This window comes from Haliotis rubra, unplaced genomic scaffold, assembly GCF_003918875.1.
Source record: "Haliotis rubra isolate DU_JTF1 unplaced genomic scaffold, ASM391887v1 Scf97, whole genome shotgun sequence".
Taxonomy (NCBI): Eukaryota; Metazoa; Mollusca; class Gastropoda; order Lepetellida; family Haliotidae; genus Haliotis; species Haliotis rubra.
In genome coordinates this window covers 1,345,218-1,365,795 of record NW_025767712.1, presented here as the reverse complement: position 1 = coordinate 1,365,795, position 20,578 = coordinate 1,345,218, and the positions used below count along the sequence as shown (strand labels likewise).

Below are 20,578 nucleotides of genomic sequence, written 5' to 3'. Positions count from 1 at the left end.
AACTAGCATAGATTTTGTTTCACTTAGAATTTTCATATCTGTAGTTTGATAGATCATAGGCTGTTCTTAGATATTTTTTTTTTGCATCAGTGACGAGAATATGTTTGGTTTGTCTTTAGCCTGATTGCTTTTCAGTCTTGTGTAGGCAACAGTGATATCTTGTCAGCCATCACCTCTTAGTCAAGAAGTCTGTATTTACAAGCAAGTCAATGAAAGTTGTTATTTTTAACATATCCTTTTTGGCAATGTCTACCATATTTGAATTTCTACTATGGCTGTGAAAAATACTCTTTTGTGTATACAGCCAGAGGTTTCAAGTCGCAATAGCAGACTCAGATTGAAGAATATTCATATTTGTGTGGAAGTACATTTTCCATAAAAAAATAGCATTGAAATTGATTTAGATATTAATTTTACAAGGTTTTTGGCATGATATATGGTGCTTCTCTGTCAATGCACAACACCTGCCTCTCATGCCTGTTAGGGATGGTTTGAGTATCTGAAGGAACAGTCTGTGATTGTACTGAGATGTTTTAGTTCAAGTGACAACCTACTGGAAATATCTCAACTCATGTCACTTAACTCAATATTTTAGCTAACTTCAAACTTTGTCATGGTAAAAGGGAGTTATGTATTCTTTATTATTCCCCGCAACGTGTTCTGCTGGGGGTATTAATTTTTCTTTTCCGGAGCAGAACATAACACAAGTTCAATATTTCTTCACCAAACATTGCACATAGGTAGGTCTTGTGGTGAACTGGTGCCTTTTGGTAGTTTTGGATTTCTGAAGAAACTATTTTGTGCGTTTCCATGGCAACAAGTGTGACTTCCACTGGTGCAGAACTTTAAAAACTTTCAATATTTCACCAAACTTTGTACATAGATAGGTAGTTTTGGATTTCTGAATACAATAATTTTTGTGTTTCCATGGCAATAAGTTTGACTCAACTGAAATTTGTGGTAGTGCTCCTTTCCAGAGCAGAACTTTAACACTTTTCAGTACTCTCCTTCCACTTTGTGGGTGTTCGAGAACCTAATAACATAAATCATCAGTACCACTCTATTTCCAATATCAACATTACTGAGGTACATCAAATCAAACTGTAGAATCACTCCAGCAGTCTGTTGTTGATACATGCACGCTAGTATATGAATAGTTTACATGTACCATATATGTTTTCATAATATCAATGTGAAGAACAATGTAACATTTGACATAGTCATAACCAGTCAACATATTCATGAGGAGTATTTTACCATTGCAGGGCATATTGATGACTTTGTCTTCTTGTTTTCTTTGAAGAGTAATGCATCCCCTGTGTCTCCAGGGCCAGTATTGTTGGAGACACTTTATGAATCTTTACCTGTGTACTGGCAAACAAGGATAAGTTGAGCACCGAGACACTTTATCAGTCTTTACCTGTGCACCTCGTACTGGCAAACAAGGGTAAGTTGAGCACCGACCTGACAATTGACCTTTATTATTCTGTATAAGTGCCGCCCACTGGAGCTTGCCATTGTGAGCAAAAGGGCCCTAGGTTGTTCCAGATCAAGTGTAGTGCGATGGGTGAGAGGCGTGTGGCCTGTCTCAGCAAACTCTGAGTGCAGGTACGCACGGAATCAATTTCATCATCATGCAATGCACGTGCACTAGCCTACATCTGCTGTACCTGTCACAAACCAAATGGATTTGCGCGGTCCAACTTATCCTTGTTTGCCAGTATGTATTTACGAAGGAAAGAATGTATGGATAGGGATTACAAGCATGCATGTTTAAACAAAGAAAGAAATTATGGATAGAGTCATAGAATAATGAAATGACAGGGGTAATACGTATGAAAAGACCAGAGAATAGTATGTTAATAAACCCAAGAGAACAATGTGTTGATAAAAGAAAACCAATGTTTGGATAAAGGGAAAATTATGAATAATATAGGAAGCGAAGAACTTTTCGTAAACGTGTTGTCAGCGCCGGTTCATAATGATGTTTTAGTATATCATGTCCCCCTGCCAGTCATCAGTATGTCAGCTAGTCAGTCAAATATCCAGATCAGGTAACACCACTCCTCCACCTGCATGGGATGTGGTTGAAAGGCTGATATATTTTACATCACTAACTCATGTGTCTGTTAGTGTTGCAGGTTATTGTTGCAGCATGCTTTAGTACTTGGTTTATGTTAAGAGGTATTTTTTTACATCTGGACTTTCTTAATGTTAATATTCCAACTTCATGCGAGTTGTGCTGTTATGGTTATCAACAGATACAGTAACACTTTCAGTTTTCAGTTTCTGTCTGAGAATGTTAACTCCCAGAGAGAAAAGTAAATACATTCCATAGCTTCAGTAGCTCTACTGACATTCCATAGCCTTAAACATGTAAGAGTTATGTCCCTTTGTGTTCAGTCAGTCATGCCTTGTGATGTTCTCAGGGATACATGCTTATAGTTTCTGTAGGTGAACTTCATTGTTATTTTCATTTTCATCTCCGAGCTGAATGAGCCAAGATTTGATATCATTTTCATTTAGGTCAAAATGTAATGTTATATTTTATATGTGAAGAAACAATTGTTTATGTGCCAAATATTTGAATTCTTATCCAAAGTTGGGATGTGAATCACTGTTATGTTACGTTTTAAAAATATTCATAGGTGTGCCAAATATTTCTGGTAGTATTCTGGGAAGTACTTTATAGATTTGTTGCTATACAGATAGCTGGAAGAGTCTGAGTAGCAAGTAGATCATGTGGTTCAATTTTGTCTCTTTGACATAAAGTTTGGTTGTCTTTAAGCAGAACAAAGTGCTATTTCTGTGTAGTTAATATTTAGTTTGTATTTTCAGTTGCATGTTATGTTTATATTTCTGTGAGAGAGGGCTTTCTATCCTCGGGCCTGGTTCCATGTAGTTATAGAAACACTACGACGTCCTGAGGTCTGTTAAAGTATACAACCTTCTTACCACAACAATCACTTTGTAGAACGGGTGCCTGAACCACCATTTTTCATAAAATATACGATGCATTTATCATTTAAAATGTTCCACTTGCCTTTTGTTAAATTTTGATGGTTTTTCTCCAATTGCATTTCATGACTATAATCGCATTTTTATTTGACCTTTTAACAGTTCAGTCAGGCATGTAAACTAAAAAACTGACAAACTCAATATTTTTTATATTAACATGCTGTTTCCCTAAGACCCTAAGAAATATTTATTCTGTTTTGTTTCACATAAGACCAGTAGGACCAATGAATAACACTAAATTTAGGAACATAATGCAGATACTAATACTTTTATTTGAAGGCTGATTCCAATAGAATTCAAGGGCTTCAGCTAGATAATGGGGGCCCAGTGCAAGAAACAACCTTTGCAGTAAGGTGATTATAACTCCCATACCTTAACATGGACTTACAACAGTTTTAGTGCTAAGACTTCGTACAGCAGCACCCTGAGGTAATAGTCCCTATGTGTAATACTGCAATTCTTTTGCAGGTCATCACTGAAACATATCTTATGACAGCTTTGAATCGTTATCTATGCTATTCTAATTATTGATAATAAATGGAAGTTTAGTGGAAGATAGTGGAGGAGGAGCTCATAGGAGTTCACTCCAAGTGCTAACTTTTACCATATGGCTGGACTTCTTATCACTGTCTTTTGTGTTATTGGAAAATTAATACTGACAAAGTAAAACTTTACAATACACCAGAATTTGTGGTAAATACCAGTTTGTGTGATCCTATCTGCATATAGAACCTGTTTTGCTTAGCCAAATGAGTAGTGGATCGAAGATAGTCCCAAATTTTAAATCACTGATCATTGAATTTTCATCCCATTTTTTCTGGATAGTAATAATGGAGGCAGTTTTGTTGAGTTTTTTATTGCGCAAACATTTGAAGGAACTTTTGTATATAATTTGTTAAAGTTTCGTCATCTGTAGGTATTTGGGCATGAAAAAAGGTTTAGTCAATGTGATCCAATGAATACCTAATTTATTATTTTCTGAACTATTAGACTTTACTGGTTTTGTTACTTACAGACTTGAGGTATATATATTTGTGCCATGCAGATGAATTGTTTTATGGTTGATACATGGGAGCATTGTAGTGACAAATTCAAAGTACATTAATGAAGAAGTCATCCCTTATGTAACTTTCAGGATGTTAAACCCCAAGAAGAAATTAAGCGTCTGAATCTCCAATATTTATAATCACACAATATTATGACAGTTACGTTTATTTGTATGTTCTGTCTACAGTTACCATGGGGCAGGTATTTGTCTTTTGTAACATTTTGTTCACTTACTGTCACTGTTTTTTGACAGATTTCTTTTTTTCATGGTGTTTAAAAACAGTTTTGTTTTTAACAATGCATTGTGGATCCAATCTTTGAGGGGCATTTAGAAATGGAATGCATAAGAAAAGCAAGATTTATGGATCTCAACTTCTGGATTGCGAATAGCATGACGTTTCATCACCTGATGATGGAGCAAGCATACACTCCGAAAACGTTGTGTTATTCACAATGAAGAAGTTGACATCCATAAATCTTGCTTTTCTAATGCATTGTGGAAATGCCTTTTTTGTCTGTCATCATTTTCATTATATTTTATACTTTAATAGTTTTAGTTATTTGCCAAGCAAATGTTTGTCAGAAATTGTGCTTTTGTTGATCTGGTTGGAACCTCATGCCAAACTTGTAGTTTACTATTATGTGTGTGTGTCAAGGGTGGTCAACATGGCAGTGTTGTTCCCATTTGCCCAGTGCTTAAGTTTTGATCTATATGTGGATTGTGGACTCTCAATGGCTTATTATTATAAAGGGTAGTGAGTTCACTCACTCTATCAACCACAGCCCCTGTTACGCAAGCCATTGTAACTCCAAGACGTTCAGTTCTCCTATACTCTTCACTGTAATATTGGTGGATTATTGCTAAAAGCAGTGTAAAGCTTACTTCACTCACTCACTCCTATACTACATTGGCTGACAACATGTTTGGGGATAAGGTTGTTTGGTTGAAGAGTGATGAGATTTGTTTGGTCCAGACAGGAATAGATTACAGGTTGCTGTTTCTCTTTTCTGATATTTGGTGCAGTTCAAGCCAAGCGTTAATAGTTAATAATGTAACTTGACTTAAATTTCAAGATCTCTTGAAGCTGCAAAACTAAGGGGAGCTGAAACATTTTAAGATATGGTGTCTCAAAAAAGTGCTCAACATAAATAAAAATCATTTCCACCAATATTTGGTAGCATGTAGCATTGTGAAGTTTGATATGCAGCAAAATGCGATTTTCAAAATATTGGTTTTAGGCATATTTGGATTTTTCTTTTATCTATGACTTTCATGTAACCAGGTTTTAGTAATGTTACAGCATTATGAACATCTCCTCTGAAACTAAAAAAAACTATAAGTTATAATACTTTATAAATATAAAGTTTTGCTGTGCAGTAATTAAAGACAGCTTTAGTTTGTATTAATTTCTCGATAATACAGCTTTAGATTGTATTAATTTCTCGATAATACATTCAAGTCATCTTGAATTAATTGTTCATGTTCATATGTTAAACATTGATAATCTGCGTTATTGGTCAGGCATTATAATGGTCAAGGTCATTGGGCTCTAACTGATTAGATCAACCTTGAAAGATGAATGATGCATGTTTCTGACATTGAAATCGGATGATTTGTTTTATAGGGGTACAAAGTCAAAATAAGTCTCAACTGATGATAGTGATGTGATGGAAGATGAGTTTGTTAAGTATTTATGGATATATTTTAAATACAATATTGTATCTGTGAGTTAACCATTAGTTAGGCAAAAAACAACATTGATACATCAAAATAATATACCAAAAATTGTAAAATTTAAAATTTTACAACTCAAGTGCTGAGAACTGAAAACAGCAATACAGTATCTTGTTCACACTTTGAATCTTTGGGGTTTTAAAAATATATTTTGTTGGGATTGTGCTGCAATTATTGGTTTATGAGGCCCAACTGTATCAAAAAGAATTTGTTTTAATTTATCAGCTTGACCTCTCAAAGTCAAGGAAGGAACTTTGGGTTTTGTCTTTTGTTATGTATGCATTATTTTTAGTTCTTAGAGTGTTTCTTATTGTTGAATTCATTGTTAAAATCAGTTGGTCATAAATAAACCATTTTGTCTGATATTTCTCATGTAGCTACCTCTCAAAGTCAAGGAAGGAACTTTGGGTTTTGTCTTTTGTTATGTATGCATTATTTTTAGTTCTTAGAGTGTTTCTTATTGTTGAATTCATTGTTAAAATCAGTTGGTCATAAATAAACCATTTTGTCTGATATTTCTCATGTAGCTATGTTTCATTTTCCTGTCTTTTGAGAATTTCTGTCACAGTAATTTTGCATAACACGTTGAAGTAACAGATGCACAAGTAGAAATGAAGGAAATATCTGCTTTACTGAGATTCATACGAAATGATACCAAGTATGAATTTCTTATGTCTGAATGTATCGTGGAAGATTTGTGAGGGTAGAATAAAACTTTGCCGAAACAGTGGCAACGCTACAATGCAACCACATGGAATCGTGGCGCCCAAACACACCGACGTGGATTGAACGTGCCACATGAATTGTTGGGCAATGGGCACCCATTTTATCTGTTGTCACTATTATACAGCAAGTGAAAACATGCCACGACTGACAGTAGCTCAACGTAACAACGCCATCGGCCGTTTTTCCACGTATCGCCATTACAAGACTATGGAACCGTTATAAGACGCATTGGCCAACACGTGACCTGCCCAGATCCGTCCACCACCTGTCACAATGGATATGTAACTTCGTCAGCATAAACATGTCAGAAAATTATGTAAAGGATATGGTTCAAATGTTTTATATGAAAATATTTAGGTTATTAATCATTGGTAGTCCCATGATGATACTGGTTAGAATTGGTCTTCAGCAAGCCATGCTTGTCGTAAGGGGCGACTAACGGGATCGGGTGACACATGTCATCGTATCCCAATTGCGTAGATCGATGTTCATGTTGATCATTGGATTTTCTGACCCAGACTGAATTATTTACAGACCGCCGCCATATAGCGGGAATATTGCTGAGTGCGGCGTTAAACAACAAACCAAACCAAACCAAAACGTAACACGTGTCCCTCCCTTCCTCTTTCTTCCAGCCACCATATGATTGGAATGTTGCCGAGTGCGGTGTAAAACTAAACTCACTCACTTTTTTCCACAATTATCTACCTGACATATGTACCTGAAGACAGAAACACCGCGTACAAAACAGGTACAGTCATTTAGAAAAATCGTTTCCCTTTTTAATTTCATGATAGACACGTGCATTTGTATGAATGAATGAATGAATGAATGAATGAATGAATCTCTTTATTTCCTCCAGATTGTAGTCCGAAGATCATTATAAACATGTACATGAAATATTTACAGCAACATAATCACAGCAATATATTCACAACACATTCATATAGTCATATATACATGTACAAAGAAAAGTGAAAGGTTTAGAATGCACAGTTTAGTGAGGGAAGCAAGGAATATAGGTATTTATAGAAGAGGACAATCATACATCTCCATGACATTTCATCAATATCGTTAGTAACTAGTAGTTCACCCCCAGAAAATAGTGATAACATTTCATCTTCAGATAATAATTCTATTTGTACATAAACATCCACATCAAAGAGATCTATAAGTTTTGAAAAGAAATTATTTCTGTACATAGAGTGTTCACAGTGTAGAATTACATGGCAGTCATAATCATTACAATATCTTTTGCAGAGTTCACATAGTTTTGAGAATTTTCCCCATGAGCTGATTTGTACACAAAACTGTAATATATTTAAACTGTGGGTAAAAATACATCAAACAATACAATCTATGTACACCAAAGAAATTGTGGGTCAGGCGATATCTATTCATATCTTGCCTTACACACACTTGAGAAACCCATCGTTCAGTTTCAGATTTATTTATGCAATTAATAGTTATTCTTCGCCATGACCATTTACATGGAAACCTTCCAAAATCGAGATAGTCACTAAGATAATTGAAGAGATTGTATTTTAAACTGGTTTGAATAAGTGTGTCTCATATACTGTGTAAGACAGCTGTTCTATTTTGAAAGGTGGCTAAATGTACACAGAAAATATCCTTAAATGAAGAGTTACACTTGCTGTTGCACAGCTTGCCGAGAAATAATAGTCTACATTTATCTATATAACCATCCATGCTCAACAAACCAAGGTTACCTAGCACTGAAGCAGAGGAAAAGCGCTTACCGAAACCCTGAAAGTATGTACCGAGTTACATACTTATATTGATATACACCAACCAAGCACGGTTATCAAACGACGCGTTATGTAAATGATTCGATAGCAAGTATTGTTATTTCACTACGTTTTTAACTGTTTCCAATGCGTCTATTGAAGCATATGAGGACACCTTGGGCATTCGACTGGTGGAATGTTCTGGCTGAACAAACAATGTCCTTGTACAACTACACAAGATCTATCGGTGGTATCATGGATATTTATCAAAGTTACACGTGTTGACATATATCATTTACACATAGTCAATATTTCAATAATACGTGCAGTGTCGCGACATGTAGTGATGAAAGTAATGAAGGGGTTGTGCTTGACCTTTTCCCATGTATGTATGCGTATAACAGCTGGAGTATGTACTACCTGATTAACCCATATCATAGTAATAACATTATATGGATTATCAATGTAATTATTTATTCCTCTGTATCTGAACAGATCTGGCGATTCTAGCATATCCCCAAAGCGTGCTACGGCATAAACATCTTGCAAATTAGTGCTAGCAGTCCCAGTCACAGAAACAAATTGCGGACAGCCATGTAAAGGACAAGCATGCCAATTCTAGTAGATTTGTGATGGAAATCACATTCCGCGCATGAACTGCACAACACAGAACACACATTCTTCGCAAGAGTTGTAGAACACACATTCTTCGCATGAGTTGTAGTACACACATTCATTGTTCGCAAGAGTTGTAGAACACACATTCTTCGCAGGAGTTGGGCAACACACAAAACATACATTCATTACAAGAGATGCTAAACACACAGAACACACATTCCGCGCAAAAGTTGGGCAACACACATTCCGCGCAAACGTTGCACAGCACACAGAACACAGATTTTTCGCAAGATTTGTAGAACACACACAGCACATATTCTTTAGAAGAGTTGCAGAACACATTCCGCGCAACACAGCACACACATTCTTCGCAAGAGTTGCACAACAGACAAAACACACATTATTCGGAAGACTTGCACAACACACATACCGTGCAAGAGTTGCACAACACAGAGAACACACATTCCGCGCAAGAGTAGTAGAACACACATTCCATGCAAGAGTTGCACAAAACATAGAACACACATTCATCACAAGACATGCACAACACAGAGAACACATTCCGTGCAAGAGTTGGGCAACACACAGAAAACACATTCTGTGCAAGAGTTGGGCAACACACGGAGAAGACATTCCGTGCAAGAGTTGGGCAACACACAGAGAACACATTCCGTGCAAGAGTTGGGCAACACACATTCCATGCAAGAGTTGGGCAACACACATTCCATGCAAGAGTTGGGCAACACACATTCCATGCTAGAGTTGGGCAACACACATTCCATGCAAGAGTTGGGCAACACACAGAGAACACATTCCGTGCAAGAGTTGGGCAACACACATTCCGTGCAAGAGTTGGGCAACACACATTCCGTGCAAGAGTTGGGCAACACACAGAACACACAATTATCACAAGAGTTGTAGAACACACAGAACACACATTCTGCACAAGAGTTGCGTAACACACATTCCGTGCAAGAGTTGTGCAACACACATTCCGTGCAAGAGTTGTGCAACACATTCCGTGCAAGAGTTGTGCAACACACATTCCATGCAAGAGTTGCGCAACACACATTCCGTGCAAGAGTTTTGCAACACACATTCCATGCAAGAGTTGAGCAACACACGTTCCATGCAAGAGTTGCGTAACTCACATTCCGTGCAAGAGTTGTGCAACACACATTCTTCGCAAGAGATGCAGAACACATTCATCACAAGAGTTGGGCAACACACACAACACACATTCCGTGCAAGAGTTGTGCAACACACATTCCATGCAAGAGTTGGGCAACACAGAGAACATATTCCATGCAAGAGTTGCGCAACACACATTCCGTGCAAGAGTTGGGCAACACACACAACACACATTCCGTGCAAGAGTTGTGCAACACATTCCGTGCAAGAGTTGCGCAACACACATTCCGTGCAAGAATTGGGCAACACACAGAACATACATTCATCACATGAGTTGGGAAACACACAGAACACACATTCATCACAAGAGTTGCACAACACACCGAACACACATTCTTCGTAAGAGATGCAGAACACACATTCATCACAAGAGTTGGGAAACACACATTTATCACAAGAGTTGCACAACACACATTCTTCTTAAAGAGTTGCACAACCACAGAGAACACACTTACATGACAGACTTCAGGTCCAAACACTTGTAAACACTTCAAGCTCAAACTCCAAGCCTTACCAAATCTTCTCTGAAACAATCAATAGTGTCACACTGAACGAGCCCAAACTCCCGTCATGCCTATCGACACCATCTGTGCATGAAAATATTCGTCATCAGAAGCAGCCCTTTCGCCTTGCTGTAATCACGTCTTGGTGGCGGAGACCCACAGGTAACTATTGGTACATAAAGGCTCACATATGCTGTTAATAAGAAACATAACATTGGTTTAATTACTAGTATACGTCTATAGTCTATTTGCAGTGAAAACGTACCGATGAATTTCACTTTAAACAAAAAAGTAAATCAAATAATGTGAAATTATGATTGCGAATCCTCTTAACTTTACCTTGCCAATTGAACATTAAAATCTCAGAATTTTATTCAACTTAGGATAAAAGTTGTTTAACATACGATCATAATTTCAAATCGCTATTATTGGTTTGTATTACAAGGGGGTATGCACATTAAATGAAACCCCGACAACAAAAATGGTTGGTTTCTACGGTAGTCTAAGTTAATGCTCATCACGAACCGCACGTGCATTTGTTTCACTATTCCAACTACTGCGCGTAACCCCTTGTAATACAAACCAATAATAGCGATTGGAAACTATGATCGTTTGTTAAACAACTTTTATCATAAGTTGAATAAAATTCTGAGATTTAAGAGTTCAGTTGGCAAGGTAAAATCATGAGGATTCGCAATCTTAATTTAACTTTATTTGATTTACTTTTTTGTTTCAGATCTCACTTTGTCATTGAGCGCATTCCTACATGACCTTTCTGAAACGAGATTACCACTTTGTTGAACGTTGATTACTAAGACCTGTTATTCTTAATAAATGGAACTCAGAATATATTCAAAAAAATGGAACTCAGAATATATTCACTCAACATATTTTCCATAATCATTCGTATCTCATGGGTTACTCTCTTATCGTTCTAACGTCTCATTCCTAAATAGTCATGTAAGTTAATTTGTTAAAGACATGCTCATAAGATAAATAGGTCAGTGTACAAATGATGAAGTTCTGAATTTGTTAATGCCGTATCTGTAAATATGTTTTTCGCTTTGCCAACACATGTTTAAGTGGCCAGACAGTCTGTGTTTAGCTTAAATTAACTAAAGTGAGCTTAGCAGTCAGCGAAATTAGATTGTATGTTTTTAAGGTATCCACGAAATATTGCACTAGCAGAATATACTAGAGGTTAAAACATTACGATAGTAAATCTGGTCGTGTCATTCGTATTCAGCAAACCTGTGGATTTTTCAAGAAATGAATGTGAACGCAATCGTCGTATGCCTCCTCTTGGGAGCTGTCCAAGAATATGCCATGGGTGAGTAATCCATTTATTTACTACAAAATAAAATTTCTTAAATATTCAAGTGCAAAGAAAAACTATATGTTGGATTCGAATTCAATGAATATATAAGCCGTTATTAAGGAATACTCCATAATATGTGCGACATGCAATTCTACAATCACTTCAGTAATTACTGGATTGTGATTGGTTAATTAGAGTAGTTCAGAGGTATATAATCACGTTATATATCTCTGATTTTCCAACACAGTATGTTTATCTCCTAAGTTAAATACCGATCAAGTATATTTACCAGCTGAAGGAAAAGAGAAGTTGTTTTTTAGATACACATGTGGATAAAATGGGAGAGTTGCATGGGTACCTGAACACCCCAAACTACCCCAAGAACTACTCCAAGAACTACGAAGGGATCTGGGAGCTCGACCTACCAGTGATAGACCAACCTTATACTCTAGTCCTGACCATTGAAGCGATGGACATCGAGGGATCTTCTCCACACTGCTTCGATTACATCAAAGTGATCCATAAGAAATACTGTGGAACATCACCCATGACAATCAGAGGTAATCTCTCGTAAGCGACTGGTTGTTTAGATCTGTGTCTAAGTTATCCTTACGACATGCTTTTGAGACACATATTGGTTAATAATAAAGACAAAAATAATGGTATTGTGGTCCTCAAAAACGCGTTACGTTGAGTGTGACTGGAAATGAAGACATACCTGCAGATGGCATCATTTCCTAACATGGTGTCGCAAATACTTCTACTGCATTTCTATTGTCGGTCATGATAAGCTGCCCCTTGTCCCTCATGTCGGACAGACTAACTGTTACGTCAAGTCAAATCTTAAAACCGCATGAAGGCCACTTGTCTATATACAGAGATGCATATGTGCATCTTACAGTAGTACATGACTTCGAACATGAATTACATTAAATCATTCCAATATTTATCAAATTGTGTCTCATTTCATAACTGTGGGATAGACATCTACATACTTTTCTCGGTAACGTCTCATCGTTCGAAGACAGAAATATTCTAAATGTACACATATTAAGGTTATAATAATGCATTTTAGGCAGATAGAAATGTCTTAAATTCATCTTCAATCTCCAGCTTTCCAATGTAAACTTACATCTAACATCAGCCATCTCCTCTTGTTAACTTTCTACCTTAATAATCCCGTCCTCAGTCTAATAAACATAATGCACTGTTTTCTATCCATTAAACGGATGAAATACTACTCACTTAGGCTTTTCAACTGTCTATTTTAGTTTGCGTCTCGTGCTGTTTTCTATAGTACTGTTCCAAGAATGATGATCCATATCGGTTGCAACTTGTTTAAATAAATTTATCTCCATTACACTGGACAACCCACAGGAATCCAAATTCATGTGAATACTAAATTTATTAAGTGCATTCAACAGATGCATACCCATATTTATCGTAGTACATAAGCATATAATAGGAATTTATATCATTGCGCATTGCGGTAAGTTTAAGTCAGTATATTTTACACAGCGAAAAACTGCTTTTATATACAACTACATTAACCTTATACAACTACATCCGATGTCTTGGGACCAACGTTGAGAAATATCTTGCAATGAACAGTTTCAATCTTGTCAAATCTGTTTAGATACTACACCTAAGAGCCATATAATATATATATATATATATAGAAAGGTCTGTATTTGTGTGTCAAATATCTTTAAAAACACGGAAGGGAGAACCAACCTACTTTATACAGATGACGGATGGTTTCCTATAGCGCTCGTGTTCCTCTTAATGATCGATCCTGAATATATACTTATGGAAACAAATAAGGGAACCCATGAAACTACAAGTGTTCCTTTATTCTTTTCCAGGTTTCTTCACAAGGTATGTATTGCACTGTGGGGGCAAACACTTGTACTTTCATGTGTTCCCTTATTCGTTTCCATGAGTATATATATACATTTTACCCACAGATGAGAAAATTATTCCAAGATACCTGCATGAATACGCTGTTAAGACCTTGTTACCTTTATAAAACCATGCTCGTTTCCATAGACGTCCATCGCTTCTAATTACCCGAATATTTGTCTTGTCTAGATTTACAGTTGGACCCCATGCAGTATGTTTGTAGGTAGACAAGTGTTTGACGTCAGTAGTTCTCCCACTGTGTGGTTCGTTAACTGATGGCTCAGTAGAATAGTGGGTATTATGCCTGGGAAACACGGTTAACGATTGACTATGTACCATCTTCTTTTCAGTGCCTGACGTCGTCGGGGGTCTCATTATTGACTTCCACTCCGACAACAGTGAGACCCGAAAGGGTTTCAAGGCGCATTATGAATTTGTTAAACAATAGGTAAGTAGACACACAGTATCCACACGCACTGTTTTCAGCTCCTTTATCTTTCCATACTTTCTTTACCTCCCAGGATGGTGGGGCAGCCTAGTGGTTAAAGCGTTCGTACCTTACGCCGAAGACCCGGGTTCGATTCCCCACATGGGTACACTGGGTGAAGCCCATATCTGGTGTCCCCGCCGTGATGTTGCTGGAATATTACTAAAAGCGACGTAAAGCTGCACCCATTCACTCCTTACCTTACCTTTTCTAAGCATCCTTTTTCATCTGTCAATACTATTCCCCAGTCCTCTATTCATATATTTCTCTTCTAGTTCCATATTCTACTTTGACCTCTTTCAATAGAGTCTTCTCTTCCACTGCGATCCGTTGTTTTCTGCCTTTAAGCCTACATTCAGTCCCCTATAGTCTGTTTGCAGTGAAAACGTACCGGTGATTTCACTTGAAACAAAAAGTAAATCCAATAAAGTGGTATTAAGATTGCAAATCCTCATAAATTTACCTTGCCAATTGGACATTTAAATCTCAGAATTTTATTCAACTTAGGATAAAAGTTGTTTAACAAACGATCATAGTTTCAAATCGCTATTATTGGTTTGTATTACAAGGGGGTAAGCACATTTGAATGAAACCCCGAGAACAAGAAGGGTTGGTTTCTACGGTAGTCTAAGTTAACGCTCATCACGCACCGCACGTGCATTTGTTTCTCTGTTCCAACTACTGCGCGTACCCCCTTGTAATACTTGGATGACACACGTCATGGTATTGTAATTGCAAAGATGCTCATGCTATGAATCACTGGCTTGTCTGGTCCTGTCTCGATTATATACAGACCGCCACCATATAGCTGGGATATTGCTGAGTGTGGCGTTAAACAACAGACAAATCAAACAACAACAAAAAGCTGAATGAAGCTTCCTAAAATACCTCAGACAGTACCAGATGTTGGAATAGCCAACTGGTCATTTTTCTTTGTGTCGAGTGTTATTTGACAATTAAGTGTACATAATTGAACTCTTTTGTTTCGAAGATGCGTGGCCGATGATTACCTATGCTTGTTTTTGTTTATTATGTATGGGGACATGCATGTATGTTGATGATGAAACAAAGTTTGTTGTGACGTTGGTTTATTGAGAATTCTTTCCTCCCTCGACCCAAACGTTTGTTTTTCCCCCGTTCACATGTTCCTTCCTTCCGCCATCATTTATTCTGAAATTCCCCTTTCCAAAATTGTTTTCCATACAATCGTTTTATTCCAATATGCACTTTCTTTGATGTAAATACCTCCTGACCTTTTTCTTCAAATGTATTAACTCTGTGCTGTTCTGTATTCTTCTATATTACAATCTTTATTTCTTTATTCATTTCTTACCCTCTCCTTTGTTCTTCTATACACACACTAATTTCGTTCTCTTTATATAGAAGGGGCGGTGGGGTAGCCTAATGGCTAAAACGTTCGCTCGTCACGCTGAAGACCCGGGTTCGAATCCCCACATGGGTACAATGTGTGAAGCCCATTTCTGGTGTCCCCCACCGTGATATTGCTGGAATATTGCTTAAAAGCGACGTAAAACCCAACTCATTGACTCACTCTTTATATACAAACATCACATGTACTTATCTTACATGCTTATATTTCTGTCTTAATATCTATATATATACTGACTGAGTTTGGTTTTACGCCGCTTTTAGCAATATTCCAGCAACATCACGGCGGGGGACACCAGAAATGGGCTTCACACATTGTACCCATGTGGGGATTCGAACTCGGGTCTTCGGCGTGACGAGCCAACGCTTTAACCATTAGGCTACCCCACCGCCCCATATATATATTCCTCTGTGCATAAATGTATTCTTTTCGTCCACTACTCATACTTTTTAATGTTTCTCTATCCGTACATACCTTTATAATTACTTCTCTTCATAAATTCTTTACGTCCTCTAAACATACATTATGTAATTCTCTATCTTTACATTATTATTTCCTTTACACGCAGTATCCTTGTCGCCACTATCCATACACTATTCTGTTCTTCTATACATACGTTCTTTACTCCCTCTTAGATGTATTGTTTACGTCCTCCATACATACATACTTTACTTTCATAATCCTTTATCCGTAAGTACTTCTCCTGTTTTCTCATCTCTTAAAATATCAGATATTAACATTCTATCAATACTTTCCTTTCAGTACTCTTTCGATCGAGCTTATTTCATGATGATTTCCAATTGACAAATTGGAGGAGGGAAGTTGCGTCATGCTATCGCAAGGCGATCGATTTGCAGCAGCTCTGATTCGAATCCGAGTATTAAAATACTTTGAATTTATTCTTACTGTCGTTTTTTCAATCGTGTACTTCAGATTGGTGAAACAATCAAACAATACTTTATCAACGTTGTCGACTGACCATTGGTGACCACATGCCAGGATAATTCAGGATCCCTTTATGGACACTATTTCTACAAAACAGTGTAATCTAGCAGTCATGTATTGTTTTTCTGCATCCATGCAATATGCTCTTCTATCTTTACCGCTTGTTCTTCCACAAACCTTTCGTACTCTATTCATTACACCTTCCTATATTATTCATTATTTTCCCTTTATCCAAATATTGGTTTTCTTTTATCAACATATTGTTCTCTTGGGTTTATTAACATACTATTCTCTTATCTTTTCATACGTATTACCCCTCAGTCATTTCATTATTCTATGACTCTATCCATAATTCCTTTCTTCGTTTAAACATGCATGCTTGTAATCCTCTATCCATACATTCTTTCCTTCGTTAATGCATATATACTTCTATCCCTCTATCCATACAGTCCCTTCTTGGTTAGTACATACCTCTATCCTTACATTCTCTAAATGTATGCCTTACATACACCTCTCTCTTTGAACACATACATATCTCTATCCCTCTATCTACATATCGACCTTATCATTTATCTAAACACACTTTCTTAAATTCTTCTCTTTGTCCATAATAATTTTTCTATCCCTCTAGTACAAATTACTTATTTGTTTCCCTTTTCCCCTGTTTATACATGCAAACATTTTTCTTTCTAACCATATTCTTTTGATTTATGAACACACGTTTCTATCCTTAGAATCACCTCTAGACTTAATTTTTACATACAGACATTATCATTTGATGGGTTACTTAATAAGTTAATTAAGAAAACATTTACAGCCTGCGAGTAGCGACAGCACACCAACGAAAACGGAATTCATGTAGTGGTTTGTGATCCTGTGCATAGAGCTCAGGTCACAAATCAGTTGAAGTTTTTTGGATGGGTGACCGTGTTTGGCAGCTTGACTCTTGAGAGTTTCTAGGACTTCAGTCGTGTCCCACAACGAAGCACACGTGACGTGGTCTCACCTTAGGCAAGCGAGTTTGTCCACAATTGCCTCTTTTCACCCAGAAGAAAATGGGTACCCGGTGGGATAAGTCACTTGACTATTAACCTTCTTGCGCTTCACAGGCGGCTTGGGTTATCCGGGGTAATAATAATCAGATTGTGAATGTGCGCTTTGAGCATGTTTTTTTTACAATCTCACAATGGAAGCAGAGTCGGTCGTGTGCACAAAATGCTTCCCAAACATTACATTACAGTCCCCCTCCAAACCGGCCAACCTCACGAACACAACACTGTGCGTGATGCTTCGCCCTCCCGAGCCACGCCCACACTCAGCCATCTGCCGCGTGACTCGTCAATGAATCCTGTTCCACTGCCACTGGTTGAATTGTTCTGAATGTGGTGTGACTATGAATGTTATCTCACTCTTACAGAGATGCAAACTATCTGGGTACATGCCAGTTAGGTGGACAGATTTGGAAGTATTATTCAATTAGCACGAAAGAACATTGCATAAATAAAAGTGTGCACATTTGACCGCATCATGTGTGCTTTGGATAGCGTTATGTTTGAACCAAAGTTAAACAAAGGTAAACACTATTTTACTTCTGTCATGGATTCGATGTGGAATCTTCAACAATACAGGAAGCCGGTGATAAAACAACAAACTACCATGAAATCAGTGTTCATTGTGAGCATTGCGTACATGTTTGCTCAGTTTAAATGACCATATTTATACAACGCATTGAATCTGTATGTTTGTTTACTGATATGTTTATCATTGTTCATGTGCATCGGTGATATAGTTGGAACTCTGTTGACTGACGCGTTAAAAGTAAAGGCACTCAACAATCAACGAGTCCAACTTATCAAAATATCCAATACCCCGACTCTTTGCCCATGAATACTCTCTCGAGTAATTGTTTGATTTCAATCCGCCAATCAGCCCGAAGTAACATGGATGGAGAGACGATGTTTGTGTAAATTGTTAGATGTTTGGTTCTTCACGAGTGATCAAAGGGACATCGTTTGCTCTGTTTGATGGTCAAAGGAGCATATTGAGTAAAGGACAAACTACCTCTTTGCCAAGCCTTACCTCGGTATGTGATGCGTGATTGGGAAAGGCAATCTTTCTTCAAATTTTTAGAATTCAAACAAGCCACACACAATTTCGTAACATGTCGTTTATATGAAATCCTTAACCATCCAATGTGCTTCAACATCATTAATATTCTACTTTTAACCACCCGATATGTCGCGCATATCTTATACATGATCAGGGATTCAATCTGGTTATTATTCAACCAATGGCTTACTTTCTGAGTGAAGATGGACAACCAACATGAACACAGCTTTTACAGCACATGATGGGGTCAGCGTTGAACCTAAACATCAGACAGAATCAACTGAAGCACTTTCTCACGGAATTGTCGTGTTTTGTGTATTTAGACGGAAGAAAATGCCTATTTACACATAGACTCACACATTTCAATGCTCATTGCAATCAACAACTTTCCACAAAACAATGTCTGGCCTCAGCATTCCAGAAAAGTTACCAGACGTTTGGTTTTCCGTGTATGCGACAAGTGTTAGTTACACTTGATGAGTTGACTCGTTCTGGTGATGCTGGGACAGCTTTGCTTGCCAGTTTGTAGACACAGAAATGTATTATATAATGAGGAATCTAAGACGCCTAGCGTGTAGAACTATCGAAAAAACAAACATTATCAGACATTCTACCATGGCTACGTGAAATGCTCGAATTTGATTGGTCAATCAATAAAATCAGTCGGTATCAATTTGGATTGAAAATGCGTCTGATTTCACGGCACTTCACTGCGCACGTATACAACACTGCCGCACTACTTCAGCTTGGCCACCAACATGACTAATATCAACACAACAGACGTGATGGAAATGCTGATGAAACATTTATTAGAACTCAAAAAATACAATTATACGATTTCTCTTCCACAATTATTAGGGAACCTCACTATCATAATTATTATCGTCTATTATAAAAATACATAAAATGAATTACAATACTCAGCTCCAAACATAAACAAACAATATCTAACATATAAATCAGAAAATGTTGTAAAAATACATCCCTATCAATCCATATCTGTGCGACAAAACGTTCGTAAGCATTTCCCTACCTGGTAAATGGTATATTTGTTTCCGTTTAGAATGGGAAATTCGCAAGATAACGGTCAGGCGAAACAAAAACATTATGCCACTCATACTCCATCATGTCCCGTTGCATCGTTCAAACTGTAAAAAATTGAACCACGAGAATTCAGTTCTCAGCCACCTTCCCCGCAAGGCTGTCACTGCAGCTATGTTCGTACACTTTGCGAAGCTTGGCCACAATCCAGTCAAAAACGATGAGAACAATGTTCCAAGGAATCCCAAGTTAGTCGGATGTACACAAAGCAGCACTGTCACTCTTTCGTCGCATGCCGGGTGGAGGCACGTACGTGAAATCATGATCGACACTCGCCGGTCATAAAAATCAACAGTCTTTGATGAGTTACAGGTCATAGGTCGATCAGAAAAGGATGCATTTTCGATTCTGCAGGGTTCAGGTTCGACAGTCAGTCAAGTATTTTCCACTGTCACTTCGAATTTCAACCTTTCGCAAAATGTAAACACTGGCTCGTCCGCAATTTCAAACTGTTGCGTAACTGTTTACTTCGAAGAAAATATGTAGGTCAGACGATTCCATTTTAGTGTGGCCAGGGGAGTACAGTAACACGGCACACAAAACAATAGGCTCGTTTCTGTCGTGTGGAGTTATGATTATAAAAACCAAGCTCTTAGGTGTTACATTATTGCATTGAATAAACAGTAGTTTGTTTTCTTTTGACAGAATATTTTTTATGCTGCAATGTTAAAAAAAATACGAACGGCACCTACCACTCCCTTCAAAGACGAGTTCAATTCGCCTCTCGTCCCATGCCGGAT

General features: G+C 37.5%; 1 protein-coding gene across 1 annotated transcript; it reads left to right on the top strand.

Annotated features, from left to right (window-relative positions):
- Positions 1–10,624: 10,624 nt before the first annotated feature.
- On the top strand, positions 10,625–16,582 carry LOC124265273 (dorsal-ventral patterning tolloid-like protein 1). The gene is made up of 5 exons (XM_046700063.1): positions 10,625–10,748; positions 11,833–11,916; positions 12,225–12,464; positions 14,157–14,254; positions 16,446–16,582. The coding sequence occupies exons 2-4, from the start codon at positions 11,856–11,858 to the stop codon at positions 14,252–14,254; spliced, it is 399 nt and encodes a 132-aa protein (XP_046556019.1). The 5' UTR covers positions 10,625–10,748; positions 11,833–11,855; the 3' UTR covers positions 16,446–16,582.
- The last annotated feature ends 3,996 nt before the right edge of the window (positions 16,583–20,578 follow it).

Coding starts and splice junctions, on each gene's coding strand:
- LOC124265273 (XM_046700063.1), top strand. CDS start 11,856: ATGAATGTGAACGCAATCGTCGTATGCCTCCTCTTGGGAGCTGTCCAA. Junction 11,917..12,224: donor TGTCCAAGAATATGCCATGG/GTGAGTAATCCA, acceptor GTTGTTTTTTAG/ATACACATGTGGATAAAATG. Junction 12,465..14,156: donor ATCACCCATGACAATCAGAG/GTAATCTCTCGT, acceptor TCTTCTTTTCAG/TGCCTGACGTCGTCGGGGGT.